The sequence below is a fragment of the Equus quagga genome, chromosome 8 (assembly GCF_021613505.1).
Source record: "Equus quagga isolate Etosha38 chromosome 8, UCLA_HA_Equagga_1.0, whole genome shotgun sequence".
NCBI classification, from domain to species: Eukaryota; Metazoa; Chordata; class Mammalia; order Perissodactyla; family Equidae; genus Equus; species Equus quagga.
The window spans coordinates 13,129,072-13,149,196 of record NC_060274.1 but is presented as its reverse complement, the minus strand read 5'-3'; the positions used below and the strand labels follow the sequence as shown (position 1 = coordinate 13,149,196).

Here is a 20,125-nt window from a genome sequence, read left to right as displayed (position 1 = left end):
TAAATTTAAATAAGATGAATTTTATGATACATAAAATTGAATTTTATGATACATAAAATATATTTCAATAAAGCTCTTTTTAAAAACACGAGATGCAGGAAAAGTTTGGGGAATAAAAAACCAAATGAAATTCCTCCTGTCTGGCTATCAGCAGGACTTGAAAGAAGCTAAAATGTGACGACTCCGGTGACCCAGTTGATGGCTCTATCTGATTTGTTCAAACTTTAGATGCAAAATTGGTTTAACATTTCTCATATTCTTTGGTTTAAGCTTAACTATGGCTTCAATTTTGGACTACAGGAATTTTAGAGACAAAAATATCTTATATAGAATTTGCCATATCATACATATTTTTAAAAATTAATTCAAATAAGACATCAAATTTTAATATTTAAATGCAAAAATAAGTGTTCATTGCCATCAGTAAAGTTTGGCTTATTTCTACTATAAACACCTTGCAAAACAGACAAAATTACTTGAGTGTCTATATATGTCAGAAAGGCAGATGGGCAGACCTAGAAAAATAAGAGCGATAGATACAATACAGATGCTAATAGATCAAAGAAGACCAAACCAAAATCAAAGGAAGCAGAACATAGGAAATTACTATGTATTTTACAGTTAGAAATAAAAAGTATAATTATCTCTCTATTCTCAGTGGAACCATGTTTCCTTGATTCTAAGAAACTTGATTTTTTATACTTCAATAATTCTGAAATCAAGAGGCACCTTAGAATTGCTAAGAATTGGGTAAGTGATTTATATTAAAAAAAAACAAAAGAAAGAAGCAATTCCTAAAATTAAAAACAAATAGAAACAAATGAACCTGTCTATAAACAGGGTGACACAACCCCACATGAATAATAATTACTCTAAGAGATCTGAGAACACAGAATTTTGATTATACATGGTTAGCAGAATATAGGCTAAGGACTTTTACTAGTGACATTGCTACTATTATTTTTAGATAGTTTTAGTAGCTTTTCTCCACTCTTTCCCCTCAAAAAATTGCACGGAATCTAAAGGTTCCCTCCTTTTCTCCACTTATCGGAGTCCATGACATTCTTTTGTTCTAATAAAAACTCTTCTCTCTCTTCCTTCCAGAAAAGGAAATTTGAAGATCACATACTAAGGTGATGTACATTCTGTAAATATTACCTAGCCTGCAGGCAGAGAGCTGAGCACTGGGCTGTGACAGCATCGCAAGGGAAGCAAGAAAAAATGTTTTTTGTTTTGTTTTGATTTTTCTTCTAGATATCAGAAGCAGGCCTGGCAGTGAGAATGCCTGAAATTTTTTTTTTAATGTTATATTTAATGTTTTGTAAATTATGATTGAGAAACAAGTTGTTTTTTTCTTTGTGAGGAAGATTTGCCCTGAGCTAGCATGTGTTGACAATTCTCCTCTTTATTTTTATTTTTTTTTTGCTTGAGGAAGATTAGCCATGAGCTAACATCTGTGCCAGTCTTCCTCTGCTTTGTATGTGGGATGCCTCCACAGCATGGCTGAGGAGTGGAACCGGTCCGCACCCAGGATCTGAACCTGCAAACCCAGACTGCAAAAGTGGAGCACGTGGAACCTTTTTAACCACTCAGCCATGGGGCCAGCCCCCTGAAATCTTTTTAAGAAATATAATGATCTTGAGTAACATCTAACAATAGCCAACATTTATTGAGTGCTAAGCATAGACCATGGAGGTATACCATCTTAGCCTTTAGAGGAAAATTAATCATATCCAAGTGCCAGAATTTACGAAACTGATGGGTTTTTAACCTAGACACTGAACTGGATGGGCGTTATAAAGTAGGAAAGTTATATGGTATTATTAAAGTGCCAGAACTCAGACCAGAACTTGGAAGTCAGTTAAATAATAATAAAAAAGTAATAACTTCTTCAGTCTCAAGCAGGAGCTAAAAAGGAGAAGAGAATCTGCAGTTGGTAGATGGCACAGGAGAAAGAATGCTGGATTTGGAATCAGAAGATTTGACGCAAGCTTCTTACTGTGTAATCTTAAACAGAGCACTTAACCTCTCGAGTCAGTGTTCACACAGCGAAAAAGCAGATGCATCCAGAGTTAACACAGATGTATGTAACACTGTAAAATTGTCAAAGCTATACAAAATTTAAGATTTTACTATTATTAATTTCTAGGAATTAATGATAAGAATCGGGAAAAGGAATGGACAGAAAACCAAAGAGAAAAAATGACCCAGAAAGACGGAGGTGAAGCAAAATAAGTTTTTCACTCTGTCCGTTGTCAGCTGAGCCCTCCAAACAGCTGGTTCTCTGTCTCAGCTCTCCCTGTCTTCTTTGCGTCAGATTAATCACTGTAAGAAATATTTTAAATTCTTTGGAGAACAACAATGCTAGCAGGCTCGCTATATCCATCATACATTATCTAGTGTATGTTTTTATTAAAACATTGTTGCATTGTGTTTATCTAACATGACCCTACGAATATAATGAGAATTTGATCCAAAGAGACTTCCTTCCTATTAATGCCTAGAAAAAGATACTCTCTACATAGAAAACATTTAGCAAATGTTTTTGACTATTAAACAGAAAAGCCCAATTTCCTACATAATCCACAGCTTCCTGTCATTAATTAGAAAAATGGACTGAAGGTGTTGATCGTGATAATCATGATGGTTCTGAGGTTGCTGAGGCTCCAAGAGGAAGAGAAAAACGACTCTGAAAGAACCAGACCACTTGTAGAAGATGCTGTTGATGACCCAGCCACATCCTCTCGTCCTAACCACCCAGGACATGCTCGCCAGACTTCTCACTGACAGCTCCTGCATCTCTTTGTGGGAGGGATTTTCTGACTGCTAGATTCTACTTCTCCACTTGTGCAGGGGTGCTCAGGAAGCAGTGGTCCCAAGATGAGCCCTCAAGCAATGACCAATGGGACTTGGTGGATAAATATCCCAGCTCCTCTGCCCCTTGGGAGGAAAACTCAGAGGTACATGTTTTTCACAGGCTGTCAGAATTCCCCAGCAGAATCAAGCTTCAGTTACCCACAGTAACTCACTTGCTAAGGAGAGCTTTGTTAGCAAATTCTCCATCCTTTCTCACTTCCCCATTCCCTTTCTAGTATTTATGGTGTCACTTTCCGAACAAACTACTTGCAACCAAATCCTCTTCTCAGGGTCCGTTTCTGGGCAACCTAAACCAAGATGCTATTTCTCTCACAGAAAATGTTCCTGTTTACAGTTCCTACTCATGAATAGCCCAACTACGTGGCACCATAATTCCTCTGCATTATTTCCTCCTAAAAATCTCCAAGGAAATGACTACCTCACTATCATATTAGTTCTTATTGAAGTGGTGACCAAGAAGTGACTGGCATCCTATTCTATGATTTGTAAATCAGCTCTCCAAGCTAGTCATTCTTACATTCTTCCATTCTCTCTCTATGGAATCATATTTTAAATGAAATGAAATTTCTAGGGAATTTCTGGTAGTCTGACATACAAAGATAGTCATTGCCTCCTAAAATATCATTTTTTTAAAAAATGAAGATGGAAAAGTCACAATGTAAAAGAATCTTGTGTTTCTTTTGTCCGTAATATAAAATCCTCAGCACACGAGGCCATTCATAATGTGACCCTGTGCGGCTTCCTCTCCCACCTGCTCTTTTGCAACCTTAAAACCCTAGAGACAATTTTCACCTACGTAAGGTTGGTCTCTTCAGCAGCGTGGTGGGAAAAAAATGAAGAAAGCACCAATGGGGGAAAATTTTTAAATGAATAGGAAGAAATGTGATTAAATCTCACTATTACAGAATAAATTACATCCCTTGCTATCTAATAAATTTTATCTACCATCCACGGTTAGAGCAGGAGCAGAGGGAAGAGTAAATAAAGGAACAGCATTTAAGAAAATTAAAAATCTGGCGCATTTGCTTTCAATATTAGAAATTTAGGAGAAATAAAAAAATAAGGTTAGTTTTTTTTAAATCACAATCAGTATAACACATAATCATGCCTTTGTACAATATATATGAAATCTTCCTATACTTCAGGAACTTTCAAATCTCTTCAAATTGTTTTCATGAGTTTCCTGAGTACCATTAGATGCTACTCAACCACGAGATAAAACAAATAACCTGATTCAAAATGGAAAAAGACATTTCTCCAAAAAAGATATACAAATGGCCAAAAAGTACATTAAAAGATGCTCAAGGTCAATAATCATTAGGGAAATGCAAATCAAAACCACAATGAACAGCTAAAGTATACAACTATGTACTGGGGGGATTTGGAGAGAAAAAGTAGAAAAAAAAAATGATTGGCAACAGTGGTTAGCTCAGATGCCAATCTTTAAGGAAAAAGAAAAACAAAAAGACCCCACAATGAGTTACCACCTCACACCCATTAGAATGGCTACTACCAAAAAAAGCAAAAATAAAACAGAAAATAAAAATGATGATCAAAATGTGGAGAAATTGGAACCTTTAGGCACTGTTGGTGGAAGGCAAAATGGTGCAGCCACTATGGAAAACAGTATGGCAGCTCGTTAAAGAATTACAAATAGAATTAGCATGTGACTTGGCAATTCCAGTTCTTAGCACATAACCAAAATAATTGAAAGCAGGGTCTCAAAGACATATTTGTACACCTATGTTCATAGCAACCTTATTCACAATAGCCAAAACGTAGACCCAACTCAAGTGTCCATCAACACATGTGAACGGATAAACAAAATATGGCATATACATACAATGGAGTATTATTCAGCCTTAAAAAGAAAGAAAATTCTGACACATGCTACAACATGAATGAATCTTGAAGACGTTACGCTAAGTGAAATAAGCCCATTGCAGAAGACAAATATTGTGCGATTCCACTTACATGAGGCACCTAGAGTAGTCAAATTCATAGAGCAAGAAAGTAGAAAGGTAGTTGCCAGGGACTGAGGAAAGGAAGAATAGAGAGTTACTGTTTAACGAGTACAGAGTTTCAGTTTTGTAAGCTGAAGAGTACTGGAGATGGTTGCGCAATAATGTGAATATACTGAATATCGCTGAACTGTGACCTTAAAAATGATTAAGATGGGAAATTTTGTGTTATGTATATTTCACCACAATTAAAAAAATAAATTAAAAAAAATTAAGGATACTCCTCTGAAAATCATTATTTGTCAGTAAAAGATGCCAACGCATTTGCCATAATACGTTTCATAAAATTTGAAATATGAAAGTATCAGTGGTTAATGTGCTGTTAATGAGCACCATCTCTTTCACAGATAACAGCTATCTATTCACATTTGTGTTTAACAGATAAGGAGGAAGGCCCAGAGAGGATGTGTGGTTTGCCTAAGGTGTCAAGTAGCTGAAGCTTCAAGTTAGAACTTTTCCTCCTGCTTCTGAACCCAGGGATATCTTCAACTAGAGCATGTCATTTCCTTGTGTCTTTTTTGAAGACATTGTTTCAAATACATTCTCCTGAATCCTGACTCCTTTAAAAAATATTCAATATTTAAAAAAAAAAATTTGCACTGCATAGCTTCCTTTTGAAATGTTCTTGAAACGTGCTCTATGGGAGGGAAACACAGTGGCACAAGGACGGATAAGTTCATCAGTTAGCTTGGCTGTAGAAGCAGCTGGGGCCTAGGCCTTAAAAGAACTTGCTCCAGAGAGATGATAAGTCGTCAGATAACAACTTCTTGGGAAAATCCTCAAATCTAACCAAAAGTTCAGCTCATTCCATGGGCCACTTCTCATTCCACTGCTTGGGAAATGTGCACACATGACGATATCATGTATTACCTGAACTCTTCCTCCAGGTTAGGAACTACTGTGGTGAAGAATCCCACAGAGCCTTCTAGTTCACTCCCCTGTTTTATGGTTTTAGATCATCCTTTACACAGGGGCAGTAGGCCTGTGTAATCGCCAGCAGAGGATAGGCCATTATTGCCAAAAGAAACCATTTCTGGTACCTGAACATTCTAAGCCCAATTCTTCTGCATCCTAAAATCACAATACTATGCAAGCACATTTCATCTAAAGGATATAGAAAATTGCCTTTCTTTGTATGTAGTCCTTTGATTTTTTTTTATATTGCTTTAAGATGCATTCGATCTTCTCAAAGTCGCTCTGAATTATGTAGAGATAGTGCTTTTGGTCAAAGTATACTCGTAAGAAAATGATGCACAGGGAGTGAAGAGGTTCAGAACAGACCTCCCGAGGATGTGCCACTTTGGCATGTGGAATATTTTGAGCTAAAGGCAATCAAGACTCTGCAGGCTCAAGAGAGACTTTTCCCTCTCCCGTAAAGAATTTAAATTGGGGGCCTTGCCTGTAATAAGAGTTACTACCAGAAGTAAATTTTTATAACCTATTTGTTTGGCAAGGCAAATATCTGAATATTGAAAATTTGTTCTTCTTATCATCCTGTGAGTTAGCCTCCTCCCCTGTGAAGCCCCAGGCCCATATCCTATTCCTTGTCTCAAGATGGCTCAAATATTTCAATTCACCTTTCTGCCTCTGAATCTCTCATGTATGTAGGGTCACTGTACTTACAAAATTAAAGTTTATTTTCTCTTGTTAATCTTTCTCATGTCAATTTAATTCTTAAACCAGCCAGAAGAACCTAGAAGGGCAGAGGAAAATTTCTTCCTCCCCTACAAGAGTTACATCACTGATCTAAAGGCATACAACTTCATAAGAGAGCTCAGGACTAGAATGCAAGTGCCATTTCTCCCTTACGTTATGCTGGTGAAATTCACCTTCCTCCTGCTTGCTTAAAAGAATGGGTAAGTTGTATACACACACATGTATCAATATATTTATACACATATATTAATAATTATACAAACACACGTATATTATATTTATACATATACAAAAATTAAATATATATCACTTTATACTTAAGTTAGTGTATGTGGGCTTGTGTATTCTATCTCCTGTTAGGTATTTTAAAAGATTTTAGAATAAAGGCATTTCTGATTTTATATTCCATGAATTGATAAACTATGATGTACCTATATATAACAGTCACAGCCTTTAGAAATGACATTGTGGATACATATGCTTTGGCACGGAAATATGTTGATAATGCATCACTTAGTGAAAAAATCAAGTTACAACATCATGCATAGTATCATTTTATTCTTGAAAACGTAGAAAAAAAATGTTTGGAAACATATACACCAAAAGATGTACAGTGATCACATCAAAGTGGAGGGACCTCCATTTATTTCAAAAATTAATTTTAATTCATTACTTTCTGTCTGTTTGCCTCCCCGTCTTCTTTTTTTATTTTGCTTACTTATATTTTCCACTTTTTCTGTAATGAACACGTGTTATGATATACTATTTTAAGGAATTTTTAAAATGACTTTAATTTTTCAAGAAGCAAGAACGTGGATATGACCAAAACAAAAGACGAAGTAAAACAGAGAGAAGCTGTGGAAACACCAGCAGAAAGCACCGCGCACCGTTTGCCAGAGGAGCGTGGGCAGTGCTGCCTCCTCTGAATGGGCACTGCAGGCACCGCTGTGAGCTAAGAGGACTGGCCTCAGACGCAGCCCAACCTACATCATTACCTCCGCCTCCTCTTTTGAATCAGCAGTACCTGAGCATATCACTGCCTCCTGAGAACAAGACGAAAGAAACGGAGGATTTCATAGTCTTGGCGTTTCACAATAGAAAACATTTAAAAAGTCTGGAAATAATTTAAAGGAAAACAATATTGGCAATATAAGCAAATGTTTCCACATTCTATAGATTTAGTAACAAGAAGTTATTAAAAACTGCCTGCTCCAGCTACAGACTGACCTGATCCTAACGCTATGGTTGGGAATCATTATTTTGGAAATGCATTCTGGGACCTACCAAGAAAAATAAATGTTAGGAACATGGTGATAGCATCATAGACTATAAATAAATTAAACCACATGTGCATTTTAAAGGTCTTTTCCACATGCCTGAAATTATAATGGGGGAAGCAATAGAGTTCCACAAGCCCTCAATGGTCCCTGTATGCAGGGTTTCAAGTGGTACCTAAACAATCAGCTTTACCCCTTTAATCCATCTTTCATCATCTTGAGGTAAGCTGCTTACTCCTAGCTGCAGAAACATCATATTTTGCCCTGTGTGGACCCATCACTGTTTCACCTTCTCTTTCTCCTTTACAACACAAACTCTAGGAACATGTGTTGGCAAAGAGGCCACCGATTCTACATAATTGATTTGAATCGTCTTCTCTGAAGAAACATTTTAAAATATTGGAATTTTGTTTGGGACAACACTCAGAAGTTGGTTGTTGGCTAAAACAATGAATATGGAGCTCAAATAAATTAGAAGCCCAGAATTCATAAAGCATCTCATTTTGGTGGAATTCTGGGAATATATCAACTGCTCAATAGTGCTTTGATTAATTGATTTATATAACAAATTGATAAGTAGGTAACATAATAATTAAGTAATTCACTCAAAAAATACTGATGCCTACTCTGTGCCTACCAGTTCTAGGCTTTAGAGACACAGTTTAAACCAGAGGTAAAGAATACGCTCTCGGGTGTTTACATTGTGGGTAAAAAAAAAAAAAAAGAACACAATAAGCTCTGATTGAAGTGTTCATAAATTCCTACAGAAATTTTTTTCCAGTCCATGGTAAACTCTCTCAAACTTGCTCAGACATTTTTCCAAAATCTATGCTAATAAGAGATTACTAATGGAAGGTATAGACAACTTAAATGTCTCTTTTTCAAAGGAGAATTAACCCATTCTTTTTTTTTTCTTATGCTGAAACAAAGGCACTCTATATTTACTGAAACTTTCAGAAGAGTTGTCTCGTGAAAAGAGAAATTTTGGCTTTCAGGTATCATTTTCTGCAAAGGTAAATTCTGCCTATTCTCAGAATTGATCAGATCTTTGCTATAGAGAGTTTCATAAAACTGATTCTAAGAAAAATCTCTCCCAGATCTAAGATCCTCCAAAATTCACACGAAGTACGTATGCAGCTCAAGACCAAAACATATGTTAGAGACACAGTTACTTGAACAGGCAGACGCTTGGAACCACTCAGACGATGAGGGAGAAAGACAGCCACATTTGGGCAGGCAGATTGGATTCTCAAAGAACTGAAAAGTCTGCATAATATGTATTAACCTACAAACCTCAGCAGTTTACCAAACGTTTTTATGAAATAAAGAGTTGAATGATGCACCTTTTCTATACAAGGCCAGGGTGATACAACAGCACGAATGGTATCAATAAATGGTTACTTAACTACTAAAGAACACGAGATTCTCATAAATTTCATATGAAGAATTTCATATAATTTCATATAAAGAAAGAATGTATACAATTAAAATAAGCCAAAAAAGTAAATGACAATGAGTCCAAATGAAATTCTACATTTTTAACCACAACCTCTCCATCCTTCAGTTTTCATATTACTTTCTCAGTCTCCCAAACTTGGAATTATTCTGATTTTAGCCTCAAATGTTCCATGTCCCGTATCCAAGCACTCAGCACACCTCGCCCTTTTTTATTGTGTAGCATGTCTCGAATTTTCAGTTTCCACTGTAGTCCAGAAGTTCATGTCTCAATGCCTGTGTTTGGTCTCCACCTTCTAACCGGCCTTCTGAAAACTCCCTCATGCTCCAATGCATCCCATTTATCACTGTTAGATTAATATTTTCACACGTCAATTTCATCACGTCGCCTTCTGACTAGAGAATATGCAGTGGTTCCTACTGACTACTGGATCCAATTCACCTTCCTGGACTCTGTGTTGGAGATCCCCATTTACTGCCCCGACTCGCCTCTGAATGGGGGCACCATGCAGCCTAGAGAAAAGAGCCTTCCTTTGGTATTGGTAGATCTTGTTTTTAATCTGAGCTCTGCCATTTACTCCGTATGCGACTTTGAGGAAGTTACTTAAATTCCCTGAGCTTCAGTAAGCTCCCTTGAAAAATGGAAATAATAAAATCTGTCTTGCTAGGTTATCATGAAAATTCAATATAATACCTAACACAGTGGCTTGGCACAGCTCATTTTTATTTTCATTCCTTTGCTCACAATAGTCGCCAGACTAAAACGTCCATCTCCCTACCTTCTACCCCTGGAAAAACTGCCTTTCAAGGCTGATCTTAAGAGAATTTTCTCCCTGAAGCCTTTCTGTATTCACTCCAACACACAGGAATAGTGTTTTTTTCATGGTGAAAACTGTTTATCCAGTAAAGAAGGCTGCCCTCAAGGATATCATGTAGCTTTGGAAAATGATGTTTAAAATAGGAAAAATATAAGTTCCTAGGTAGAAAGGAAAGAAAATTTTCCATGGATAAAAGTCACTGTGGCAAAACACCCTCACAATGGCCCCAAATATTTTTCTTATCCCAAGAATTACAGAATTCATCTGCATTGCTCAATCTCAGAGCCATTTTTTTCACTAATTTTTCTTTGATTATGTCATTACATAGGTCTTTTCTCCTCCACCCATCTATGAGCTCTTAATGGAGAAAAGAAATGTAGTCTTTTATTTTTTTAATCCTATAATAGCAGTTACAACAGTTAGCCCAAATTATTTTAAGTCCTCAATAAACACTGGTTGGAAGCATTTGTTGGGGGGTGGATAAGTGGATAAATGGATGGATAATAAACTTTTCACATTGGGCTCACTTAAAGAGATTTTAAAAATCTATTATCTGTAAATAATATTAAGCTACGTTTTGTCATGAAAACCCAAATTGTTTAGACAACGCCTCCAAGTTATACATACCAGTACACTATATATGTTCCCTTGATGTATTTTAATACACTCTTGGATAATGTAACAAATACACCAGTAAGAGGAGTAAAAATTCTCCAAATAGAAACATTTCAGAACCACACTAATTTTAAGTGGGTTATATAATATACATTTACTTTACGATCTGTCTTGGCTATAAATAAAATCCATAATATATTTTCCAAGGAACTCAGTGAGATCTTAATTAAGAATGCTTAGAAAAGAAAAATAAGTTCTAGCAAACGGGAGAAATCTAAAAACTTAAAAATATAAAATAGTTTTAAAGAATAAGCAATAACATCTTAAGGGCTTTTCTTGTCACTCTTTCATAGTGACATGCCTGAGGGAAAATAATAATTCTTCTCCTTCACCAGAAAGAAGATATTGATCCCAAACTTCCGTCTCCGGCTGTGCCTGGTAAGCCGGTGAAATTCCAGGGTGGAGAGAATTTCCCCGGGAAACCCTCTATCTCTCTTTCAACATCTCTGTCCCCACCCTGGTGATCTTGATCAATAGGCCCTTGTTTTCAGCCAGAGGTCATGATTAGAAAGAATCTATTAAAATAACCCCCAATAAGGTGTTAGCAAAGTTGGAGCAGCTGTATGGGACCTATGTGGGACCATGAAGCCCTTCTGGTAAATTTCAAATTGCACCTTTTCCTATATCTATTTTTAAGAATAGAAGTGGAAAACTCTTTACTGGAAAATTATTTTCTGTCAAAAGTAGCCCTTATTCACCATCTCATGTCTCAAAATTCCCATGGGTAATATAAATGTTGATGATTCATAAATCTCATTTATTTATGAAATCAACAAATAGGAATTGAGCACCTAGTAAGTGTCAGACATGTGCAAGGTACTAAAGACGTACTTGTGGTCCTGCTCTACAGAGACTATTATCAATTACGGAAAACAGCAAGTCTAACAAACATGTACCAAAGAGGAAGATGAGCATAAGAAGAAGAAAAGTACAGGCTGCTATGGGAGCAGAGAGGTCAAAGGATAGATTAGACCACCTCAACGGGATCGGGTGGGAAAGACTTTAGGGCATAGGGACAAAGATTTTTGTGGGCAGAGAAATAACATACACAAAGGCTTAAAGAGAGCCAGCATATTTGATGTTAAAAAGGAATTAAAAGAAGTTCTGTAGCTGAAGCTTGAGTGGAGGTGGGGAGGGTGGGAAAGTAAGAGAGATATAAGTTAGGAGACTCATGAGCAAGGAAATGAATTTGTACTTTATCCTAGGGGCAAGGGCAAACAATTGCATGGATTTCAAATCCAGGATTTGAAACAGCCTGGATTTCTTATGGCTGTTAAACTTCAATATGGTTTCGTAAGACTTGGCGTGCAGTCTTGGGTGCTGTAACACATTCTAAGCACATAATATGGGGTGTGAAAAGTGGGGGCTGAGTGTCTGCACATGACCTTTCTCAAGGAAATCCGGGTAGTACTGTTTGAAGCAGCAAAGAGTCATGAAAGAAGAAGGTACACCAGGCGTCAATTCCTGGATAATAATAATAACAGCAAAAGAATGCTGAGAGAGGTGAGGGCGACGTGGTCTCCTCAGGTGGTGTCAGGGATCAACAGAGACAGGCAAAGGGACCTCATGACATCACTCATACTTTCACGTGAGAATTGCCCGAGATTTCATTTCCAGAGTTGTTCTCTCGGAACGCTATCGAAGGCATGAAACAAGGTGATCTAATCATGCCATTTATCCTCGTCCCTGTGTGGGGTCAGGTTGACATATGGCAACAATCCTGGGCTGAGGAGTCAAAGGGACTGAAGGTGATCTATTTTCAGCCAGTTAGTACTTGCGTCACTTGGGGAAAGGTACACCATCTCTCTGAATCTCAGACTTCCCAACTTTCAAAACATGATGACAATTACTACATTGGAGGGTGTTTTGGAGGAGTATAAAAGAGCATATGTAAAAGGTAGCTAGAAGATGCCCTGGCAGGCAGTAGGCATTCAACATGCCTTTGCTGGTGGCTCTTGCTGGGATGCTGTTGGCTCCGTTCTCTCTCAGCATCAGGCCACATAAGAATGAATAAGGATTACGGAAGGTAGAATAAGAAGACATTTGCTCATTAGGCGCAGGTGCCTTGGGACCTACTTGTCGACTGAATTCCTTAAGTGGCAGAGAGTAAATAGATGTTCTTAGCTTGAGGATATGTGTTTGGCTCTTATTTCACAGCTGACATTCACACAGATAGCAGGAATATGACTGTTAATTAAGTGATCACTGAATAGCCTTTTTTCCCCATAACAAACATATAATTAGGATGTCAGGGCATGCATGTGCATGTGCACATAGAGAGAATCACTCTACAACACAGTCATAGAATTGGGGAGTTGAACATGTTGTTCTATTACGTACTACTAAGTCAATAGGATAATTCTGTGGCCAGATAACAGCAAACATGTTCTCCATTCGATGTTGCTAATCCAAGTGTGTTCAAGTACATGATTTGCTACCTGAATATCACTTTAAGTAAATGCTTGAAAGCGAGTCAGGACAGGGCTGCTGGAGTGTGTCTGATGCTCTCTCTTCTTCCTCTTTCTAATCTGGTCTCAGTCAACACTGCTGCTCCCTGTGGAAGCATGAGATTCCGAATGCCTAAAATAGTTAATTCATTGCTCCTCTAAGAAGCATAAGCCAAATAAGCTGATGAAGCCAAATAAGCCCAATCTGTAGCATGTGTGGCTCAGAGGAGCTTCCTTCAAATTCTGTGAAGACAGGGACAGCACCAGGAACATATTTGCTGAATAATTTGATTGAAGGAGAAAATCAGTGCCTTGCTTACAGCTGAGCTTTGTTACTTCCCACAGATGTGCCATGCTCCATCAGCACCCAACAGCCTCTGGAAATTTCTGGAGAGCTATTAAAAGGTAAATGAGTAAGTCCTCTCATTTTACAAAGGATGCAGATTATCACTTGCCACAATTACCTAAAGGCAAGAGCCTAAAATAATATGAAACAAGCAGGAGAAATTTATATTAATCTTAATTCTTCTTAAGAAGGAAGCTGTATTAGTTTAGGAAGAATCCTTTATGATAGAAGGTGAGACCACAGGCCCAGGTTGCCTTAATTTGGATAAAAGTATTCCATGCTAGACAAGACGATAAATAAATCCAGGAGGGGAAAAGAAAGAGACGAAAGGGAGATAGTGGAAGACTGCGCCTCTGCAAGGTGATTCTTTCTTGTGAACCTTCCAAATCCTTGATAAAGTTGATAAAACTCACCAAAGGCTGAAGAAATATATTTTTATGCAACTCGATGAAAAATTTTGTTTTGCATGGGGTGAAACCAAAGCAATAAGCTTGGGAACAGGGAGGCAAGGAGGAAGGGGGGAGAGAGAGAAGCACAGGGGGCAACGCTTCTTCCAGGGCACTGAAGCTGAATATGGGTCCAGTTTAACCAAATCTTTAAAGGACATGTGCCTAGAGGCATGTGGGTAACACAAATTTTTGATTAGTGGCCAGTGAATGTAAATATATCAACTAAAAATTTTGCCCACAAACTATACGCAGCACCTATTTCACATTTATAAAGTTACATGCTCTAAAGCTCTGTCGCTTGAGTGATGGGCATACATAAGCCATTTTAAAAGAATGGTATCACATAAAAAGAATGTTCTGGCTTACAGGCAATTTCTAAATAAATTCCCCCTAACTGATGAAAGGACATCCACTGTTGATCTTCACTATACCTCAAAGAGAAACGCAAGCTCTCTTGAGATCAGCAATTGGCTACCCCGGGGTTAGTGGAGAGAGGCCTATGTGAAAAGTCTCTATTCATTCAATATTCAACAATATCATCATTTTCAAAACATTTCAAGCCATGAAAGATCAGCACATCTTCTAACAATAACTTTATTTCAAGCCCTTTTCAACAGAAAACTAGCTGTGAAGCAGACCATAAAAGGGTACTCTTCTAAAGAATAAATTAGACATCTCTCTTATCAAGTGTGGTCCAAACAGCAGTAGTTTAATACCATCACCAAACATGCCAAGGAACAAGGGACGACGGTCGCCAACATGATGCTGGCACACAGGTTAGAGATTCCAAAACCAACCCACCTAATAAAGACAGTCAGAGGAGAAGATAGGAAAGGAGGAGAAATGGAAATAGCTTCTGCCAACTGAATTGATTTACATCCCTAATAGGTCATAAAGCTGAATCCCTTTCTAGTAAAGACCTAACAATATAAAGTTCCCATATCAAGGGCTATCCACATAAATCCTGAAACGATTAGACTCTCTCATGGAAAAGTAACATTAATAGACCCTGAGAGCTTCTCTTAGTAAGTATATACGTTTGGACACCCCTCCCCAACCAAAGACTTGTCAAGCAGGATGGTTTTCTCTTCCATAAAATACAATAGAATAGCCTACATATTTACTAGACCAGAAATAGTTTCCAGAACTTATTTATTTGCTCTGTTCCAAGCCCCAGATATCAAAATTAACTTTTCCATGGAGATAACCTGCTCCATGATGATCTTTAATCCACTCTTTGTTAAAGAGACTGGGAAAAGGGGGAAGACAGTGGACTCACCATTTGATTGCTGTACCAGTACAGTGAAGATCCCTTCAGCACCACCCAGAACTTTTTCCATTTGTTGCTGAGGAAAGTTCCCTTTTCCTTTTTCTTATATAGCCACCCTTGGCAGTCAGCATGTCCCAGGTCTTTACATGATATCCTCCTCCGACTCATCATGAACAAACCTGCAACAATTACGTGAAAAGGTAGGTAACGTATTGCCCTGATGTATGCGACAGAGTGAAAAGTAACTGTTAATTGTCTACCTCCCGGGATTTGGATTTTTTACCGAGATTTACGCAAAGTGAATGCAAAAAAAAATAATTTATCTACTTTATTTTTAAGCATTCATTTGGTGCTTAGACAGTACAAGATACAGCCAAAGAAATACTGAGACTTATATAAAAGTATTAGTCTAAGTATATTATTCAACAAGAATAAGTTGCAAAAATTAAAATCCTACGGCTGGCAGGCACACCATTGCACTAACACAGCTCCTTTGAACAATAATAGCAGTAGTTATACAATAGATGGAGAGGGGTTAATGCCCACCTGAAAACACAGCCACCTCCCGACTCGGTGCCAGTTTTTCTAAGCTCTATTGACACACCACGAGGGATTAATCCAAATGAACAGCATGTCGTCATTTCTTAAAATCGATCCAAAAATCACCCAAAATGTAGCTGCCTGATAATAACGCGAAGACAGACCAAAATCCGATCCCAAAGAAGGCATCCAAGAGAAAATTCACACCCACGCACACAAAAGGGGAATAAAGAAACAAAAGAGATTTAATTACCTTGAGTTTTCTTTCTCGGCTTCTGACGCAAGGGAACCTGCTGAAAATGCAGGAACGGAAGAAAAGAGGAAATTTCTGATTGTGTTGTAACATTTGTAAAGAGAGAAGGAGGGAGGAGGTGGCAGTGTTTATGAGCAGGATGGAAGCTAAAAAAAACTCTCCAGGCAGAGCTAAAGGGGAGCTACTCGGCGAGGCACGAAATGTGCTAATCAGAATCGGTATACATTGAGCTGAACCTGAAAAAAGTATGTCACACAGCATTTATCACTAATGTTTCCTGTTTCCACCCACAGGCAGCTCCCGCACTACCACTTTAGTTATGACAGGACTGGTTCACCGAAGTTCTTAAAAATAATACTATGTTTCCCCTTTTATTTTTTGTGAGAGAGGAAAAAATATAGCCTGCTTCTTTTCTTGCGATTTCTAAATAACACGATTATTTAAATAAACCTGGAAGATAATTGTCACCATCTCAAAATATGACAAGTTCACATTGGACTATGAACTTCATGGTCCTGCTGCCACACAAGGTTACACCTGAACCACAAGAATTAAATATCCCAGAAAAAGAAATTCCACAACTTCTCTCAGTGAGCTCTAAGTAACTATCAATCCTCCTTATCAGGAAATTCTTATTTACAGCCAAATTTAAGTTTCTTATTCTGCCTTTAATTATCTCTGAATATTTCTCACATGTTTTATGGAAGGTATATTAATAACCAACTTTTATTTTATACTAGCTCTTCAGATACTCAAATCAGACATAAGAAAATGTATCTGAAATACACATTTTTCACAATACATTTTAAACAGTTTGTGTAAAATTAGACCATCAGCAAAAACAGAAAACAAAAATACTTTCAAGTGGCTGCCTATGTGTGTTTGTGCGTGTGTGTGTGTGGAGAGAGAAAGAGAGCGAGGTTTTAGACCAAAGAAATTCCATTTTTCCTCTACAATATCTAAGCTGAATTTGTTCAGGTTTAAATGACTTAAGCTTTTATGTTAAAAGCTTGAGAATTCGAAAAATTGCATATAATTGAAAAGCAATTCTGAAAATCGGTATGCGATCTTGTTACAGCATTTTATAATGTTATTCTAGATACAACTGGCTAGTATTCTACACATCTGACTATTGATGGAATGGCTATTGCTTATGGCTCTATATGTTTGAAGAAGGAATATGATATAGTGGAAATAGGATGGGGTTTTCAACTCCAGAGGCCTGAAATCAACTCATAGCTGTCATAATTAGTAGCTGTGTTACCCAGGAAAAAGTCACCTTACCAATCAAATCTGCTTTTTCGTTTGTAAAATCATGATATTTATAATAATTGCTGTCCTATAGATCTCATAAATATTTAACAAGACTGTATACTCTGAAAACTAAAAAACATTGCTTGATATGATTTTATGTAACATGATATTGTACAATTATAAATATAAACACATACTTCACATCTAATAAAAATTTCATACTGATATTTTTAGGATAAGTAGGACTTGTATTTCCTTCAGTAATGAGGATGAAGTTAAAGTGCTTAAATTATATTTCCTGGGAAATCCCCGTATTGACTTTTATTTTATGAATGTTAGAATAAAATTTTATCCTCAAAGAAATTAATCATCCATGTGGAAAAAGGACATACCAAAGGTAATAATGGCCCTAAATTTTAGGAAAGCGTAGACACATTATAGTCACATGACACGTGACTAAAATTCAGGTGTGTTATCATGACCAGGACCTAGTCTCAGTCCCACTTCACAAAATATCCCCCACCGTGACCATCCTCTTGGTCTAAAATCCCCACCATGCCCTCAGAGGGTCTCCTGGGGTCTTTTTAGATACGCCAATTATCTGAGATCAGTAAAACCCGATTAGTACCTATAAACAAAGTATTTTAGCCCAAATATGTATGTTATTTGGATAGCTAAAATTTAGCCAAGAGTTAGGTCTAAAGGCAAAGAAGAGAGCGAGTGAATTTAGATAGTAGGAATGATTTGGGAAAATCTAGCATCCACAAATACGCAGAGAGCAGTGAAGACAAGCTAAGAACTGGATGAATAAGATGAAAAGGGAGTCGTAGACAGGGGCATTGCTAGAGGGTTCTGGCCCCAGAGGAACAAGGTGAAATCACGCTAGTTTGTACAAAAAGAGCAGCTTTTAAAAGAAGGAGAAAGAGGAGAGTCACGAGAGGGCAGGCGTAGGATGTGGGAAGGGAGGCAGCATTCATCTGTCTGTCCTGCCTGGGAACCAGCGAATCTCCTCCACCCATCCCTTATGAGCTACCAGTGGGACTGGTGGCTCTCCAGCTCCACCATCCACCCTTAAGTCTGACTCTAGAGAAAGCCCCAAATCTAACTGTAGGCTTTGTCTCAATTTTTCCCAAGACCAGCCTTCGGTCTACTAGATTCTTGTGCCTACGCTGGATGGGAAGAGGGAGTTCTAAGCAGAAGGACTAGACCTCAAACAAAGTAAGCACCCAACACCAAGAAAGGACTTTATTCAGACTTTTTTATGGGGGGGCGGGGGGGGGGGCAGGGGAGTTTAGTCACTGAGTCAACCGTCCTCTGAGAGTACTTCTCCTAAGGCAAATTATTGTAAAATCTATATAACGGCTCAAACTGTTTCCCCTGACCAGAAACAGACTACATATTATAGAAATAACAAATTACAGGGAGTCTCAGTTTCATTTAATATACATGAATATGAAACCTAAATTGGTTTACATGAGACAATGAAAACAATCTTGAGAACTTTAGTGAGTTTAAGTACATTTTACTCCTCACAACAGGAAGTGGAACCCACGAACTAGTCAGTTTCGCAAAGGTCTTATATGTGGTTTTTTTCTCTAGGTGAGCATTTGATGAGACAGTTTTTCAAAGGGGAATTATAACTTATCTTAACAACTATCCAGTTTTACCAGTTGTAAGTAAAACTGAAGAATTACTCTAAATTCTGAATTTGCCTTAACTTGGTTCTAAAATTTGGGTGGAAATTTTTCTTTTGAATATATATTTTCTTTTTATTGAACAAGAGTACTTTTCTTTTACTTTTTAAGATGGTTTAAAAATTCATTTGGTCCCTAATCACTCAAAAACACATATAAACATACAAAGGAACCAGTGCAAAATATACATAGAGGCCTCCTTTGATGTTCAATGATGGACTGACACCCAAGTTACAGGGTAATTATTATATTGTCTTCTAATCTATACAGTAATTGTTAAATCTTGCAGGCACAATTTATCCCCATGATACATTAAAAATTACAGTAAGATAGTTTGCCATTGTGTCAAACTTCATAATAATCCTGGTCTTTAGCAAAATTATACAGTGATATGCTAATAAATGGACCCTGATTTGTATCATTTACCCAATTTCCTTGGTGTAAAGCCTCAGACCATTATCAACTTCAAGCCACCAATAATTTAACCAAGGTACAAAAATTCCTAAATGTCTTAAAGCCAAGCCAACTCCAGGGGACACAGCTGTTAGGAATGTTTCTCCACAAATATCTTTCCTCCTTCCTGGAAAATTAAATTCAATTTTATAAAGGGAATTTTAAAGCTTTTAATTATTAAAATTTTACTTGTGAAAGGGCATAAAAAACTTGCTTAATTTTTTCAGAAGACTAACCACCTTAAATATTACTCGATAAATTAATAGGAAATGAAAATCTCTAGTAATGAACATGGAGACAGATAATAGATACTCTAGTAATACTAGACAGTAATAGAAAACAATGACAGCTAAGAAATACACATACAAAGCTTATACTCATATAATGTTTACCATGTGCTGGGCACTGCTCTGAGTCTTTTCACGAGTACCTGTATTGAATTCTCACAATTGTGCTACTATCCCCATTTTACAGAAGAGGAAATTGAAGCAAATGGAGGTTCAGTATTTTGCCTGAAGTCTCAAAAGTAAATTATAAATTCAAATATTTATTTCAAGAATAAAACCCACAAAGTAGTAGCCTGTTAAGGTATTTGCTTTTGTGGTTGGTATCATATAAAGGAGTAGGACAGGGAAGCAAG

At 37.3% G+C, this 20,125-nt stretch overlaps 2 protein-coding genes across 6 annotated transcripts in view; one reads left to right on the top strand and one right to left on the bottom strand.

The window, feature by feature from the left end:
• Positions 1–15,441, top strand: part of OPRM1 (opioid receptor mu 1) — a 166,346-nt gene extending 150,905 nt beyond the window's left edge. Inside the window, 1 exon segment of the mRNA XM_046669267.1 lies at positions 15,403–15,441. Coding sequence (XP_046525223.1) covers positions 15,403–15,441 — 39 coding nt within the window.
• The window catches only part of IPCEF1 (interaction protein for cytohesin exchange factors 1), a 176,583-nt gene that overhangs the window by 52,065 nt on the left and 104,393 nt on the right, over positions 1–20,125 (bottom strand). For 3 of the 5 annotated variants that reach the window (XM_046669269.1, XM_046669268.1, XM_046669270.1), the window contains exons 4-5: positions 16,085–16,124; positions 15,301–15,470 (exon numbers count right to left, since the gene is read on the bottom strand). In XM_046669269.1, coding sequence (XP_046525225.1) covers positions 15,301–15,470; positions 16,085–16,124 — 210 coding nt within the window. The remainder of the gene's footprint in view (positions 1–15,300; positions 15,471–16,084; positions 16,125–20,125) is intronic. The other 2 variants (XM_046669271.1, XM_046669272.1) reach the window with 1 other exon arrangement.